The 15,228-nt window shown below is 35.0% G+C and overlaps 1 protein-coding gene across 6 annotated transcripts in view; it reads left to right on the top strand.

Moving 5' to 3' along the window:
* The window catches only part of MYBL1 (MYB proto-oncogene like 1), a 57,954-nt gene that overhangs the window by 22,323 nt on the left and 20,403 nt on the right, over positions 1 to 15,228 (top strand). For 4 of the 6 annotated variants that reach the window (XM_072604731.1, XM_072604730.1, XM_072604728.1 and 1 more), the window contains exons 6-8: positions 5,546 to 5,723; positions 8,480 to 8,554; positions 9,380 to 9,484. In XM_072604731.1, coding sequence (XP_072460832.1) covers positions 5,546 to 5,723; positions 8,480 to 8,554; positions 9,380 to 9,484 — 358 coding nt within the window. The remainder of the gene's footprint in view (positions 1 to 5,545; positions 5,724 to 8,479; positions 8,555 to 9,379; positions 9,485 to 15,228) is intronic. The other 2 variants (XM_072604729.1, XM_072604727.1) reach the window with 1 other exon arrangement.

Raw genomic sequence — 15,228 nt, 5'->3', positions numbered from 1 at the left:
CAGTATCTTTGCCAAGAAAACCCCATGGACAGAGGTCCACAGGGTAAGGAAGAATTGGACATGACAGAACAACAACAGTGGAGTTTATAAGTCAGGTTGACTGGAACTCATTTAGGGAGCTAGCTTGCATCTATTTCTGAATTATTTTGCATTTCAAATCCATGTTAATTTTTGTTCTGTCTTTTCCAAACCGTGTATTCTCCTTGGTAGAGGAAACAATAACAAAATAAAATTTGATTAGTTTTACTTCTCTTTGCCATCATCCTGTCTACTAAAGCAGGGGCTCTGTACCTTCTTTAATCTTACTTTTAACCTCTACTTAGCTGAAAAAATATTTTCCATTATTCTTGGCATTTAACTTTATGGGACCATTCTAGTCTTCAATAATTCATCCTCATTTATGCATTCTTGGTTCTATTTCCTTTTTCTTTATGTTCATTTAAAAATACAAGCTCATCAATAAGTTCCCTGTACAATTCCTTCAGTGTTTTTAGACTCCTTAACCTTTTCTTTCTCATTGAAATAATTTGTAATTATTATTAGTTTCATTTTATAGAACCTCTCATCTCATTTGAAGTGAGATCCCTTTTCAAATCATAGACCATCAAATCCTACACACTTGTATTTACATATTTTGAAATCTTTTTTCAAGTCAGATTTTTTTTCCCTTCAAGCACATTTCTGATTATGCCAGACAAATGCCTTTTTCGTTATCTATGGTGAACATTAAGTTCCCCAGATTCTCCTAATTTCCACTACTCTGATAAGTTCCTGTTTATTGCTCAAAATCAAGTACCACTCAGCAGGCAGCCTTTTAGCTTTCTGTATTCTGATAGGTAAAATTAGTTGCAAGTCTAAATCACATATTATTCAAGTGTTCTAAACTTTTAATAGATACATCTAACAGATAGATGTAGCAGTCATATGAATAATTGAAATTCCTCAGCACATTTATATTCTATCTGCCAGTTTTTTATCCATATCAGGAACTTAATTCTTATTCATTTCCTGTAGCTTTTTTTGAGTGGTAATATTCCCATATCATTTCTATTTCTCTACTGTTTCATCTTCACTCAAATACTCTCCACTATTTTCTTCCCCATGTTTATGCATTTCTAAAGAGAAACATCTTTGATATGTAATGATTCTATATTGTCTCTTTTCTGTTGTTTTTGAGCCTTTAATAAGTCCTACTTTGATGCCTCCACATTGTGGAGATAACTCTGGGTTCTTAAATACTACACCGATAAACTTGGGTAAGCCTTACCAACCTAGGAAGACTGACCAATGACCTAATGAATTGTGTATCTCGTTCCTAAGGACCAAACTAGCTAAGTCTTCAGAGGTTCATTACTAGGTTGATTGTGTGGGGGAAGAAATTTTTATCTCTAACAATTCTTTAAAAAAAAGTCATTCAAGTCATAGCAGGATTGGGCTTCATTTTGTGTCAGTAGAGGGTAATACACAATCCATTGAAATCACAGGTCCTAGAAGTATTGAATTCTTTGTTAAGGTAAAGTATAACATTCACTGGCATATTCTGTTTATTGCACAATGACACATTGTTTACCTCTTTGGGTTAAGTTCTCTGGTTCCCTTTGTAGTATGTATGTTTTCTGCATGTTTGTGTATTCCTCTCTCCCTGGATATATTGTGAATTTCTGGGGACCTCCAGATAGTCTTTTTCCTGTGCCCTCTTGTGGCAGATCTACTGATCTCTTCAATATCTGGTTAAACAGCTATGTCCTTTTCATTTTAAAGCACTCTTGATGACATCATCTAGTCTCCTACTTTTTCCTAGTTGACATTAGATACACTCTATCTTTGTCCAGTAGCCCATCATTCATGAATCTTGTACCATAGTCCAGAAAGTTGAATGCAGTTTTCTTGCACTGTTTTCTTAGCCATTTGCTTCTCATAGCTTCCTTTCTCTACCGTTAGCTGGCAGCAGTTATGAAAAGGCCAGTTATTTTCCTTTATCCTTCAGTTTGCTGCCTGGGTCTTCAGAATCCCTAGAGAGTCTTCCATGTTTGTTTTTTAAACTCTTCTTATTCATTTACGTGTGAGTCACCAAGATGAAGTCTTTCAGTTTGAGAAGTTTCAGGAGGGTCTCTGTCATCTCAGATATATCCTAGGACAAACCAGTACACCAAAGGATTTCAGGTGACCTTTGAAAAACGTAGAGGAAGACATCCTTTGTATGTAGAGGAAATCCTTAGGCATGCAGCAAGCAGTAGGTGGGCTTTAAGCAGCCAGTGAGCTGTAGGTTGTGCAGGCCTGTGGTAGGAGAACAATATACTTTCCAGATGCTTGCATCAGTTTTACATATGTCCATTTTTTATAGGGAGTTTGACTGTCACCATTATGATACGTATCTTTCTGAAGACAGTAACTGAAACCTTTCCTCTTGATGGCAACCGTGGATCCTTCTTACGTAGAACTTTTAAGTTTGGAAAAGTACTTTACATATATTTTCTCATTTGATAATTTCTTGAGAGAATTAGGAGCTACTTCCTGTTCAAGGAGTCCAGATAAGACCTTGTGTGGGAGCAGGTTTTTTTCCTTTATTTTTCTTGTGGATCAACAAATATTTCTCTCCCCAGACAAGTTGGAAAGTCTTGTACCTTCTCTAATGTGGAGGCCATATTGTACTTCTTATATACATAAATGTTGCTTTCTTTTGGGAGAAATGCAAACAGCACTTCAAACCTTAGATTTGAATATTCTGTAGTGCCTTGTATGTATTAGTGATCAATAAATATTTATCTAATGAATGTGCAATAAAAGCTTATATTGAAAAAATGGAATTTTTCTACATTTTTCTCCTGGAGCCCTAGTGTACAAAAACCACGTCTTTTCTTACTATGATCTTTGTTTCTTTGATATTTTTTCTCATCATTGAAAGTAAAAATTGTTTCTAATTGTATCCCCAGCACCTGGCACAGATTGTAGTTGGTGCTTAATAAATACTTGTTAGTTGCTTGTAAATTGATCTATGATATATCATATCTTTCTCATCAGATGAAAAAATTAATATTTGTTTTATCATTTTTTGACATTTGTAATCTTCCTATGTCTAACTTAAGTTTATTTTTAAAAATTGGGATAGTAGTTGTAAAGATCTAATCTTTTGTGTTTTCTACCGTAAAGATCTAATCTTTTGTATTTTCTACCATTTTGTTTTCCTCCAATAAATAATTCCTCTTGAATAGTAGGGAGATAGAAAAATGTAACCTTCCAGTTTCCCTCCAGTATAATACAACAAAAGTAGTAGTAAAACTTTTAGTTCAAAACCTGAAAAATTCTTGTGGCAAAGAAAGCTTTAAATTAAAAATCACAGATTGTTCAAGGTATCAATGTAGCTACTTCACCATGGTGTAGTTTACTGCTTCTCCCCTCCTTCTTTTCCTGTGTAATTCTTGTCTTTCTTTACTTATGAATCCTCCAAAAATGTCTTGCTCTGCATATTGGGCACCTTCTTATCATTCTTTTTTGTGTCTTGAGGCTCCCAAAGACCCAGCTGACCTATCCATCTGTTGTCTCTAAATCTCATTGCTTGACTATCTCATATCATTTTCTGGTCATTTTTAACTTCAGCAATATTCTGTAACCCATTTTTTGCATACAAAATGCTTTTGATAACATGCTAGTTTATACCTACTCTTCATTTGTCTATTTTCCTTTGAATTACTTAAATTCTTATGAGGTTGTGGTGTTCTAGGATTTGTAGCTGTGTAACATTCCTGGAAAAATATTTGTATTAAAGAACTAGATGGATTTTTGCAGTTTGAGATCAGTGAAAGCAACACAGTTTGCCAAATGCAGTTTACCTTCATTTCCTCTTCCAGCTTGATTTTATCATCCATCTTATTGTCCATCCATAATATGTCCAAAATGTCTCTGAAGGACTAATTTGATTGGCTGGCATCCCAGCTACCTATCATTTTCTGAACAGTATGTGTTTTTTCATCCATTTTGTTTTTTTCCAGAATTGGTGATTAGACCAATGTCAGTGTATTTTGTGTTATAATATATTCCATAAGGATGTTTTATAGTATTTCAGAATTTGATGCAATTTGTATTATCTCATTAAGGAATCAGGGAATTTGGAGAAACTCACGATATTATTACCTTATGTATAACATTACTTATGACTAGGGCAAACACCTCTGATACGTACATATGTATTCCCTTTATAAAACTTGACTTGATTTTATTTTGTTGAAGTATCTTGGAAATTATCCTTAAGTACTTTAAAAAATTGTTTGCATACAGCATGGCTTTTTTTCTTTGTGGACTCCCAGCCTTATCAGAGTCCCTTCATGACTTTATCCTCATAAGTGACATTATCACTTTACATAATACAGTCAAATATAGAGATTTTTGAAAATCCTTAGAGAGTCTAACTTTGATATTTTCTATATTGTTGATGAGAATAAATGCTTTTGAAAATGCATATCTGTTCTAGTTTGTGTTTCTTTCCTTCTAGTTTCCTTAGCAATGTTCTCCACTTAATCTGGTTCAGCTGAACTAAGGTTTTTTGTTTTTTTTTTTGTAGGCACATGTTCTTCTCACTACTATTTTCACTGTTTTGTGAGATCATAGATAATTTAAAGTTTTTAGAGGGCTTCATTTCTTTTAGATGAAGGTGCTCTCATCATCAGGGCAGTGAGTAAGAGTGTCGAACCTGGAATTAGGAGGACCTGAGTTCAAATTTAGTCTCAGATACAGCACAGCTGTGGGACCCTGGGCATGTCCCTTAATCTCTGTTTGCCTTAGATTCCTTCTCTGTATAATGTGGATAATAATAGCACCTACCTCCTAGGGTTGTTCTGAGGATCTAATGAAATAATAATAATTGTAAAGTGCTTAAAAGCACAGTTCCTGGCACGTAGTAAGCCGTATACAAATGTTAGCTACAATAATAATTATTATTTTGCTTTCAGCAACAAGCAATGATATATCTCAGATGTTTGTAATTGGCAAAATATTGCTGAAAATATTGCAGATATTAATATGCATGTTTTTATTTTAACCACATAAATTTACCTCTTGTTTGTGTAGCATATTTTAGTTTTATAATTCGCTTTTAAATAAGTGATGCAGAATTCTCTTCCTAATTTTTATTTCTAGATAATTACTTATTACAGTGATAGTTTTTTCTTCACTGTACTGTTTTTGTGTGCTTTTAACTTGTTAGCATAATCTTTTTTTTTTTGAGGCATTCGAGTTTAAATAACTTGCCCAGAATCACGCAGCTAATAAATGTCTGAGGCAAGATTTGAACTCAGGTCTTCCTGATTCCAGGGCCGGTGCTCTAATCACTGTGGTCACCTCGCTGCTCCCTTGTTAGCATAATCTTGAACTTGAAATATGTATTTTCCTCTAGAGTTCTGGTTTTACCTTTTTAATAAAACATTTAATTTCAACAATTGTAAAAAGTTAAGTTTGTGAGTAATTTTTATAATTTCTAAAGTTTAAAAATTCTTGATTCTATTCCATTCGTATTTTTTTCTATTTTTAACTGTGCACTATCACTTCTTAGGACTGATAATTCTATTAAAAATCATTGGAATTCTACTATGCGAAGAAAAGTGGAACAGGAAGGCTACTTACAAGATGGAATCAAATCAGAACGATCTGCTTCATCAAAACTTCAACACAAACCTTGTGCGACTATGGACCATTTGCAAACCCAGAATCAGTTTTACATACCTGTTCAGGCACATATTTTTAATATCTTTATTTTTTAAATGCTTTAGTTGCTGTGTAGTAAAACGTTTGTTTTCTTAATATTAGTGGCCAATATTGCAAGTCCAATATTATTTAATAGTGGCAAAAAGAAAATAGATATTTAAATTTCCAAACTAGGGGAAAAATTAAGAAAGTTATAAAAGAGGAAACTACTACAGGTGATAACCTTAGCTACATATTAGTGGATATTTTTATTTGTAGTATGTTTTTCTCATGGACAGAGATTACATTCAGTTTGCCCCATTAGAGTTTTGATTTTATCTGGTTAAAGAATTTGGCATATACATATTCTACTATTGTAATTCATTTGGTCTGTATTTGGTGGGTGAATGTGTAAGCAATTTTACTTCTAATCTTCATATATTGTATTTGTATTTAGTCCTGCTGTATCTCAGCTTACCTTTATCAGGTTTTACTAATACCATGGTCTGGCAAAAGTTGAAAATGCCAGTCAATTCAAATTAGTCAGCAACTGATTTCTGGACTAAACTAAATCCTGTTTCCCTGCCACATAACTGGTTGTTTGACTGAATTAGCCAGTTTTTTTTTTTCAAACTGGTTTATATGTATATATATATATACAGAGAGAGAGAGAGAGAGAGAGAGAGAGAGAAATTGGGGGAAAAGTTCCTTAAACCTCTTAAACCATAACTGCAATAATATTCTACTACACAGTAGAGTACTTTGTCACTAATTAGCTGTAGAGCATTTGGTAAATAAATCTTTATGCTTCAGTTTCTGCATCTGAAAAGAGGGGAAGTGTGAATTAGATCATCTAGTTTTAGAATGTAATTTTTTCAGTATATAATCTTTCCTTGCTATCTGTTAATCCATATGACATAAAATAGATGAAGTCTAGAACTGGAATGTCACTTTCTGAAAAATTAAAATATCAGAGGTAGTTTGAGTTATTGTATTTTGTCAGATTTGTATTTTTATTCCTTTAAGTAGAAATAAAGTTTTTAGCCATAATTTATGAAAGAGAAGTTGGGGGGAAGAATATTTTAGTTTATAAAGATATAGTTATGAAAATAGTTTATAAAAGTAAAAATAAATCTCTGTTGAAATCCTACTTAAAATAGTATGGAAGTAACCCTGGGTTCCTGGACCTAAGCCAGTTGAGCAAAAACTCAGGTACTACCAGGTTGGAAAGGCTTGAAGTTTCATTGATGTCCTTCATATATGCCCTAACTTATCTAAGTGTAGGAAGGTCCTGCTGTCAACCAGTTATCCATTAGGTGATCTAGCCTAGGCTAGTACTACTGGAGCAACTTATAAAAACTATTCTGAAGGTATAAAGAAGTTGCAATCTAAGCCAGTGGAGGTGATATCTATACTGATGAATTCACAGATATTTTGAAGTAATAAAGTACATAAGTATTAATTTATTAGTAGTTCAGACATTTAATGCTACCTACTTATATTTTATGTATAGTACTTTGCTCATAGATACTTCATAGATATTTGAATTCATTTTCTATTCAAGTCCTCTTTTATCAGTATAAATTGATAAAATCCCTGTTAGATTTAAATTGACATATCATATCCCTCAACTAGATTTAAACTAATGTCCTATCCCTTAATTTAAGCTGATATATCTCATTCCTCGATTAAAATGATAAGCATTTATTAAGTAATAAAGTATTTATTAAGCACTTCCTTTGTATATGCCAGGCACTGTGCTAAACTCTTAGAGAAATTAGTTGAATTTAAGAAAAAAGACAGATAATTCTTAAAACAATAATTTGGGGACAGGAGTTTGTGGATTTTAATTTTTTTTTAGCAGCCATTTGAAAAATAGGGGCATTTGAAACTTCATATGGAGTAATATAACAAATTGTCATTTGGGTTAGCCATCAGAGAAAAGTAAGGAGGAATTCATATTTAAATTCCTATGGGAGCTAGATAAGGCAACTAAAAAAAAAAATCCCTATATCTTTTTTCTTTTCTTTTGTAAGCTAGATTCTCCAGTATCTCCACAATGATTAAAGAAGCTATAGGGGAAGTAGAAGAGGTCTCATTTAGTGTGTTGTCAGAGTGTCTATAGTAACTGTATTTCTGTTGGTTTCCTTCAGGCATTCAGACAAACATTCCTTTTTAAATTTTTAAAAAAGTCTTTATTTTCATCTTTGTTGGGAATGGAATGGGGTGAAGCCTTGCTTACTATTCTCATCTTTTGAGCCTTAGATCTTCTAAGTAACATGAGCACGTTCAACCCTATTACTTTTTGGAGTGCTAGGTTATAGTGGGATATCCACCTCCCCAAAATGGGGACATTTCAAAATTTCTGGCAGAGGGATAACATGAATTTGTGTAAGAGTGAAATTTGTGGGTTTGGGTTAGACTGACCCTTAGATCTGTCCATTAGATCTGGGAGAGTTTTCAAGTCTTTTCTGCCAAATGTTCTAATTTAAGGACAAGCATTTTTCAAAAGTCATGAAATTTAAGATCCCAAGTTAAAATTGCATCTTTTAGACCCCCAAATGGAACTAACTTACATTTTATTTTTCACTTCCATTGATTCATTTGGTAAATTAATTTAGCAAAATGTTCTATATTGTTGAATTGTAAAGACATGGTTAATACATAGGAAATAACTGGTTAGAAACTTTGAGATCTTTTTCCTACCTTTAATCCTGACATTTTACAATAATAATGCTTGTTTATTTTTATGTTAAAATACATGTTTATAATGTATTAAGAAATTTAATGTGATTATTTTTAGATCCCAGGCTATCAGTATGTGTCACCAGAAGGCAACTGTGTAGAACATGTTCAGACTTCTTCAGCATTTATTCAGGTAGTTTTTTATTTATAAAGAAAGGGCATACTGTACTTTACAAGTCTGATAGAACTCATTTCCTCATGTATACAACCAACGTAGTATACTATCCCTATGTAGCTTGAGGGCTGGTCAGAGGAAGGAGTGTGAAAGTGTTTTTGAAAGTATCATTTGCTAAATAAAAATAAAAAAGTTTTAGTGTAATATTTGACATACTAAATAAGTTTTTTGCAAGCTTTTTCTTAAACTTGTGATTGAATTATAAAAAATATTTTTGCTAAGAATTAGTATGTTTATTTTTTTTTTTTTACCAAACCTGTGATATAGGGAACTCCCAGTAAGGAAATGTGCTATACCCATACAGATTGGTACTTGCTTTGAAATTAATAGTTTTAGAGAGTTTCCTGAGGAACTGATAAATTAAGTGACTTGCCAGGGTTACACTGCCACCATATGTCACAGGAGGAATTGAATCCAGGTTGTCCTGACTCTGATCAGCACACTATCCTCTATAATATTATGTGTCTCCTTAATGTGACACATACTCTCTTAGTAGTAACATATGACTTTAAAGCTTATTAAAAGTTAATGTAATTAGTTCATCTTGGCAGCATTGGTTCGCTGATTTAACATTTACCTTGTCCTTAATGTGTAATCTGAAAATGTTGACTAGCATTCTATTATAGGTTAGAAAGAACCTAGAACAATTAGGTCTACTTAGTTAAACTGGCTTTCTAACCTTCCCTGAAGACAATCAGATCTGGAACATGCATTTGTGTAACTGTAGCTGTTTCTATTTTGCCTATCTTTTCTTCTTTTGCCTTTGTTAAATACTCATTTCAGCAGCCATTTGTTGATGATGATCCTGATAAGGAAAAGAAAATAAAGGAACTTGAATTGCTTCTTATGTCAGCGGAAAATGAAGTCAGAAGAAAGCGAGTTTCATCGGTAAGGAGTAAGCTTATGTGGGTTAGAAATGGTTTCTTTTCCTTCTTTAGCCTTTATTTTTTAGTGTATTTCTTATGTTCCCTAATGGTAATGAGTCAGAAACTGTAAAATGTGACAGTCAATTTGTATTCATATTTTAATATAGATTAATAACTCCTTAAATTCTCAACATTTGAGACAATTGCTTTGTTTTCAAGGCAGCGGTGCGCTATGCTGTAGAAAGAGCACTGGCTCTGCAGTCAGTGGACCTGAGTTCCAAACCCACTTCAGATGGTATAACCTTGGTTGAGTTACCTAACCTTTTGGGCCTCAGTTCTTCATTTGGGAAATGGTGGGTTTGGATTAGGTGATTTCTAACAATCCCAACTCAAGATATATGACCTATGATATGGACCTACTTAAACATATTTCTCAACATTCTATGGTTTCAAGAAGGTTGGTGTAGTAAATATTAAGTGTGTAATCTCTTTGTGCTATTATGCGTTTTGTAAGAATATTTTTTAGTTTAAGTGTGCTTTTATTGCTTTTTCTGTTGATAATATGATCATCTTTCCAATCTCTCAGGTTCAAAATTTTGGACTCACCCTTGACTCTTCTCTCTCCCTCAACCTAGTCTTGTCAATTCTTTTTCCACAGTATCTCTCATATCAGGTTGCTTGTCCCCACCTTCTACAACAATAAACAAGCATTCACTTAGCACCTACTTTGTGATAGATACCGTGCCTTATGTGTGTGTGTGTTCATCCTTCATTGCCCAAAGAAGACCATGCCACCAGAGAAATGATGACATGACTTGCACTTGACTTTGTTTAGAGTGAGGGAGGGCTGTGCAGGTCACCAGCCTTGCTTCTCCTCCAGAGCCATCTGAATCCAGTGACCAGATATTTATCAGGATGACTGGAGATGACCCAGGATGAGGCAATTGGGGTTAAGTGATTTGCCCAAGGTCACACAGCTAGTGAGTGTCAAGTGTCTGAGATGAGGTTTGAACTCAGGTCCTCCTGACTCCTGCACTGGTGCTCTATCCACTGAACCACCTAGCTACCCTACTATGCCTTGTACTGAGGGTACAAAGAATGAAATTGTCCCTCACAAGAAACTTACATTCTAATGGGGAAGAAAAGTACACATATTAATATGTACACAATAATTGTAAAATGAATAAAAACAAAAGAAATTCTAATTAAGCATGGGATTTGGGAAGGAAGTCACTAGCCATGGGGGTGTATCAGGAAAAGCTTCTTGTTGAAAGTGGTGCTTCATTCAGTCATTTTCAGTCATGTCCAACGCTTTGTGATCCTGTTTGGGGTTTTCTTGGGAAAGTGGTTTGCCATTTCCTTCTCTGGCTCATTTTCCAGATGAGGAAACTGAGGCAAACAAGGCCAAGTTATTTGCCCAACTAGGAAAAAAAGTGGTGCTTGAGTTGTGCCTTAAAGAAAGAAATGGAGGCTGAGGCAGAGCTGAAGAGGGAGGACCTCTTAAGAAAAGGAGGACAGCCATTACCACTACAGAAAGGCAAGAACTGGAAGATCTCAAGTGAGGAACATAGGGCATGCTGATTTGTCTGGATTGCAGAGTGTGAAAATGGAGGAAAGTAATGTCTGTTGGGACCAGGTTATGAAAAGTTTTAGAAGTTAAACAGAAGAGTTTATATTTCATTGTAGAGCTAATAGAGTTGGACTTGGTTTAGCAGTGTATGGCATGGTCAGATCTACACTCAATGAAAATCTCTTTGGCAGCATTTGTAGGATTGAATGGATTGATGGAAAACCTGAAGTAGGGTAAATAAATAGAGAGCTTTTATAGTAATCTAGGTAAGAGGCGATGAGGGCTTTTGAACTAAGGTGATTGTGCAAGTAGAGAGGAGGTGTTTTGCTGTGAGTGATGTTGTAGAGGCAGAAATTGCAAGGTTGGCCAGCTGGTTGGATATGTGGGGTGAGGTAGAATGAGGAATCCAAAATGAAGTTGAGATTGAGAATCTAAGTCATGGTGGAAGTTTGAAAGAGCGGAAGGTCTTAGGGGAAAGATGATGAGTTCTGTTTTGGATGTGTTTACTTTTGAATATGTTTAATTTGAGACAGACGGTGGTGTGGGACTGTAGCTCAAGGAGGAGATTGAAGGTAAATATATAAATCTATGAGTTCTTAGAGATAATAGTTAAACTTGTGAGATTTGATGAAGGTTCATAGAGAGTGTTTAAAAGAAGAGATGGAACCTTGAGGTCCGCCTCCCTACCTCTAGCCCCGTATTGGGGGGTGAGGAAAGATTTCGTCCAGTTTCTCCCTCCTTATTCCTCAGATGTCATCTCACATTCTCTCCTCTTATACCTCATCTAACATGAAGAAGGGGCTCTTCTCTTTGCCAAAACCAACTCTTCTACATATACCCTTGATCCCATTGCCTACCATCTGCTCCCACTATCATTCACACTTTTTTCTTATGTTCACTTTACCCCATCTACTGGCTCCTTCCCTGCCACTTACAAATATATCCATCTCTTTCTCATTTAAAAAAAAACCCTTACTTGGTCCTACCATCCTGAATAGATATCATCATTCTTTGTTTTTTTTCCCCCTATTGTGGGTAAACTTCCTGAGAAAACTATCTATAATCAGTGCTTCTACTACCTTTCCTCTTAGTTTTTTCTAAATTCTTTTTAATCTGGCTTTCCATTTCATCATTCAACTGCATCTGCTCTTTGTAAAGTTAGCTTGTGAAGACAAATTGCTAAGTCTAATGGACTTTTCTCAGTCCACATACTTTTTATATCTACAGCATCGGACACTTGATAATCTTCTTCTGGGCAGTGTGTGATTTTTGGGTTCAGTGACGCTGTTCTCCTATCTTTTTGACTTCTCCATGGTCTCCTTTTCTAGTTCTTCATCCCAGTCACACTTGACCGTGAGTTCACGCCAAAGCTCTGACCTGGGCCGTTGGCCTTGCTTGCTGCTTCTAGGCTTCCCTGGCTTCCTTTGGGACTCAATTGAGATCCCCACTTCTGAGGAGGCTTCTTTGGGTCCCCTCAGCTGCATGTACTTTTTCCTCTGAAATTACCTTCTATCTGTTTTATACATATTCGGTATTTTTCATGTTCCCCCCATTAGAATGTGAACTGCTTTCAGGACTGAATTTGTTTTTCCTTTTTTGTATTTTCATTACTTAAGATAATAACAGACACATAGCAAGTGCCTTAATAAATGCTTGTTGACTAAGTGACCTAGACTATTTTGTTTGTCTCCTAATTGGTATCTTTGCTTCTAGTTTCCTCTTTTTTCTTTTATTTTTTTTTGCCCATTGCTATCAATTAATTAAAATAAATATTAGATGCTACCTTCCCCCTAAAAGCATTTTGATATACAGTAGACCCTAAAAAAGAATTGAATGTGAAGCAGTGAATCTCTATTTGATACTGCTTGCTAGTTTTTAAAAGTAGGCAATAAATTCTACAAGTTAGCATTCAAAACTGTCCTGAGAGAAAAAAAAAACCCCACACCCTTGTCACAGATAAGAATAGTAAAGGAAAACAAATTCTTATTAGTGGCCATGTACAAGAATGTATCTCTCTACATCTTGAGTGTGTCGCCTCTGTATCAGAAGGTGGATGTCATGTGTCATCATAGGACTTGAAGAGACATGGTTGGTTATTGCTTTGTCAGAGTCCTTAAGTCTTTAAAGGTTGTTTTTTCTTTACAGTGTTTTTGTACTTGCATACATTTTTTTCGTAGCTCCTCTCATTACTCTCTGTATTAATTCATACATATTCATGTTAGTTCATGTACATAATTCATAATTCTCATTCACAATTCTTTGAAATAATCTCTTGTCATTTCTTTTGGCATAATAATATTATTACATTGTTCTGTTATTCTCCAGTTGATAGGCAACCCCTTAGATTTTAATGTACTTTTTTTCCTTTAAATTTCCCCGTTCAGGTTCAGATAGGTTCAGATTGTTTTGCTTCTAATTGTTCCTTTCCTCTAAATATTCCTTCCCTTCTCCCCTCTCATAGTCTTTCTGTTACTTCCTTGTTTCTCTGTTATGTTTGATGTTATTTCTGTGCCAAACTGTTTATGCATATGTGGATTCAACCTTCTTTTGTCTGTTTCAGATGAGGTAGATTCATTTGGTGCTTACTTCACTCACCCCTTCCTCCATGTTTGTATCCATCTAACACATCTCAGTTAGGAAAAGTAGCTAGTTCTACCCCTTTCTTCCTCCTTTCTATGCTATGTATTCCTTTTACCACCTCATCACCCTCAGAATAGGAGATTGGTTGTTGTCTGTGGTTTATTCATCTCTCCAAACTTAGTTCCAGAATTGGGCGTTTTGTGCTGGGGCCAGGTTTTGTCCCTTGTTTCACCTTTGGGTGGGATGGGCAGCTCTCCTTATTCTCACATTAGAAACTCCTAGGTTCTTGGATGTTTAAGGTTCAGTGACTGCGTCGTCAAAGTGACTCAGGATCTGGTGCTGTTGACCTTGGAGGCCTTGTGCTCTTGGGCTGGTGTGGCCCTCTGGTACCCCCATGGTGCCTCTAAGTGGTACCATGATGTATTGATTTCTGTAAGGTTCCCACCCTGGGGCTTTCACCAGGGAACTTTCTGCTCAGTTGCCTTTGGTCACTTCTGTATCACTGGACCATTTTTGGTCGTGCAGGGAGGTTACCAGTTATTTTGCTTGTGTTGGCACTGGCTTTTCTGTCTTGTATGGGGAGAAATTATGTCTTTATTTTCACTAACCTTTAGCTTATTTGAAATTTAATATTTCTTTCAGTTAGGAATATAGGCAACAGATATTCTTAGTAGGAGTCCTTGACATGCAAAAGGTCAAGAACCCCTGTATTAGAACATTATCTTCTTCTTGAAGTTACTTTGTATAACTTTGTTCCTATTTCTAACTGTATGTGAGCTGTAAAGTTCTTTTCCTTTGCCTTTCTCTTACCCCACTTGCACCCTGCCACTCCCAAGTAATGTACTTGAGGGCAGGTCCTGTTTTTCATTTTGTTTTTTGGCTTCAGATCCCTGGTGCCTTGCTCGTAGTGGATGTTATATATAATTGAATTGAAAGATGGAAGTCAGCTGGGAAAATGTAACATTATATTAATAGTGCAAAACCATTCATATTTTGAAGCTTTCTGAAAACTTTTTTAAAAACGAATTTCATATAGATATTTAGTACAAATAAGAGAGAAACCAAATATTTGCAGAGAGGTTAGTTAATAAATTCCAAACTCTGGATTGTTGAAATAATAGCTAGACATTATAAAACTGATATAATCAATGGGTAAAATCATCAAGAATATAAATTTGGAATATAAAAAAATTTGAGTTCATTAAAATATTTAGAAATGGTTGTCTTAATTCTTGGTTTGGGATTGTGATTAACAGTAATCCCTTTTGAACCAATGAGCACAGTACAGAAGCGATTGTAGGGAATAAGATTATGGACATCATTAGGTAGATGTTGGAATAACAGTTATTAATATGGCATTGTGAGCTAACTGGTGATAACTGGACTCCTATACACAGTAACACTCTATTTTTAATGAAAATTTTCATAGAAAAAGATGATATTTTATTATTGATATGTGCCTAGCAATAAACATGGTAAATGTTTGTTGGATTGGAATGTGAGACTTTATTTGAAATAGCAAGTTATAGGTAAATAGATGGATTAGATGGCAGCATACCTGTGATCTTACTGGTATAGGGAGTGGCCACTAAAGACACTCCCTCTGCTTGTGCAAA

This window comes from Notamacropus eugenii, chromosome 4 (assembly GCF_028372415.1).
Source record: "Notamacropus eugenii isolate mMacEug1 chromosome 4, mMacEug1.pri_v2, whole genome shotgun sequence".
NCBI lineage: Eukaryota > Metazoa > Chordata > Mammalia > Diprotodontia > Macropodidae > Notamacropus > Notamacropus eugenii.
This window is presented reverse-complemented; position numbering and strand designations above follow the sequence as displayed.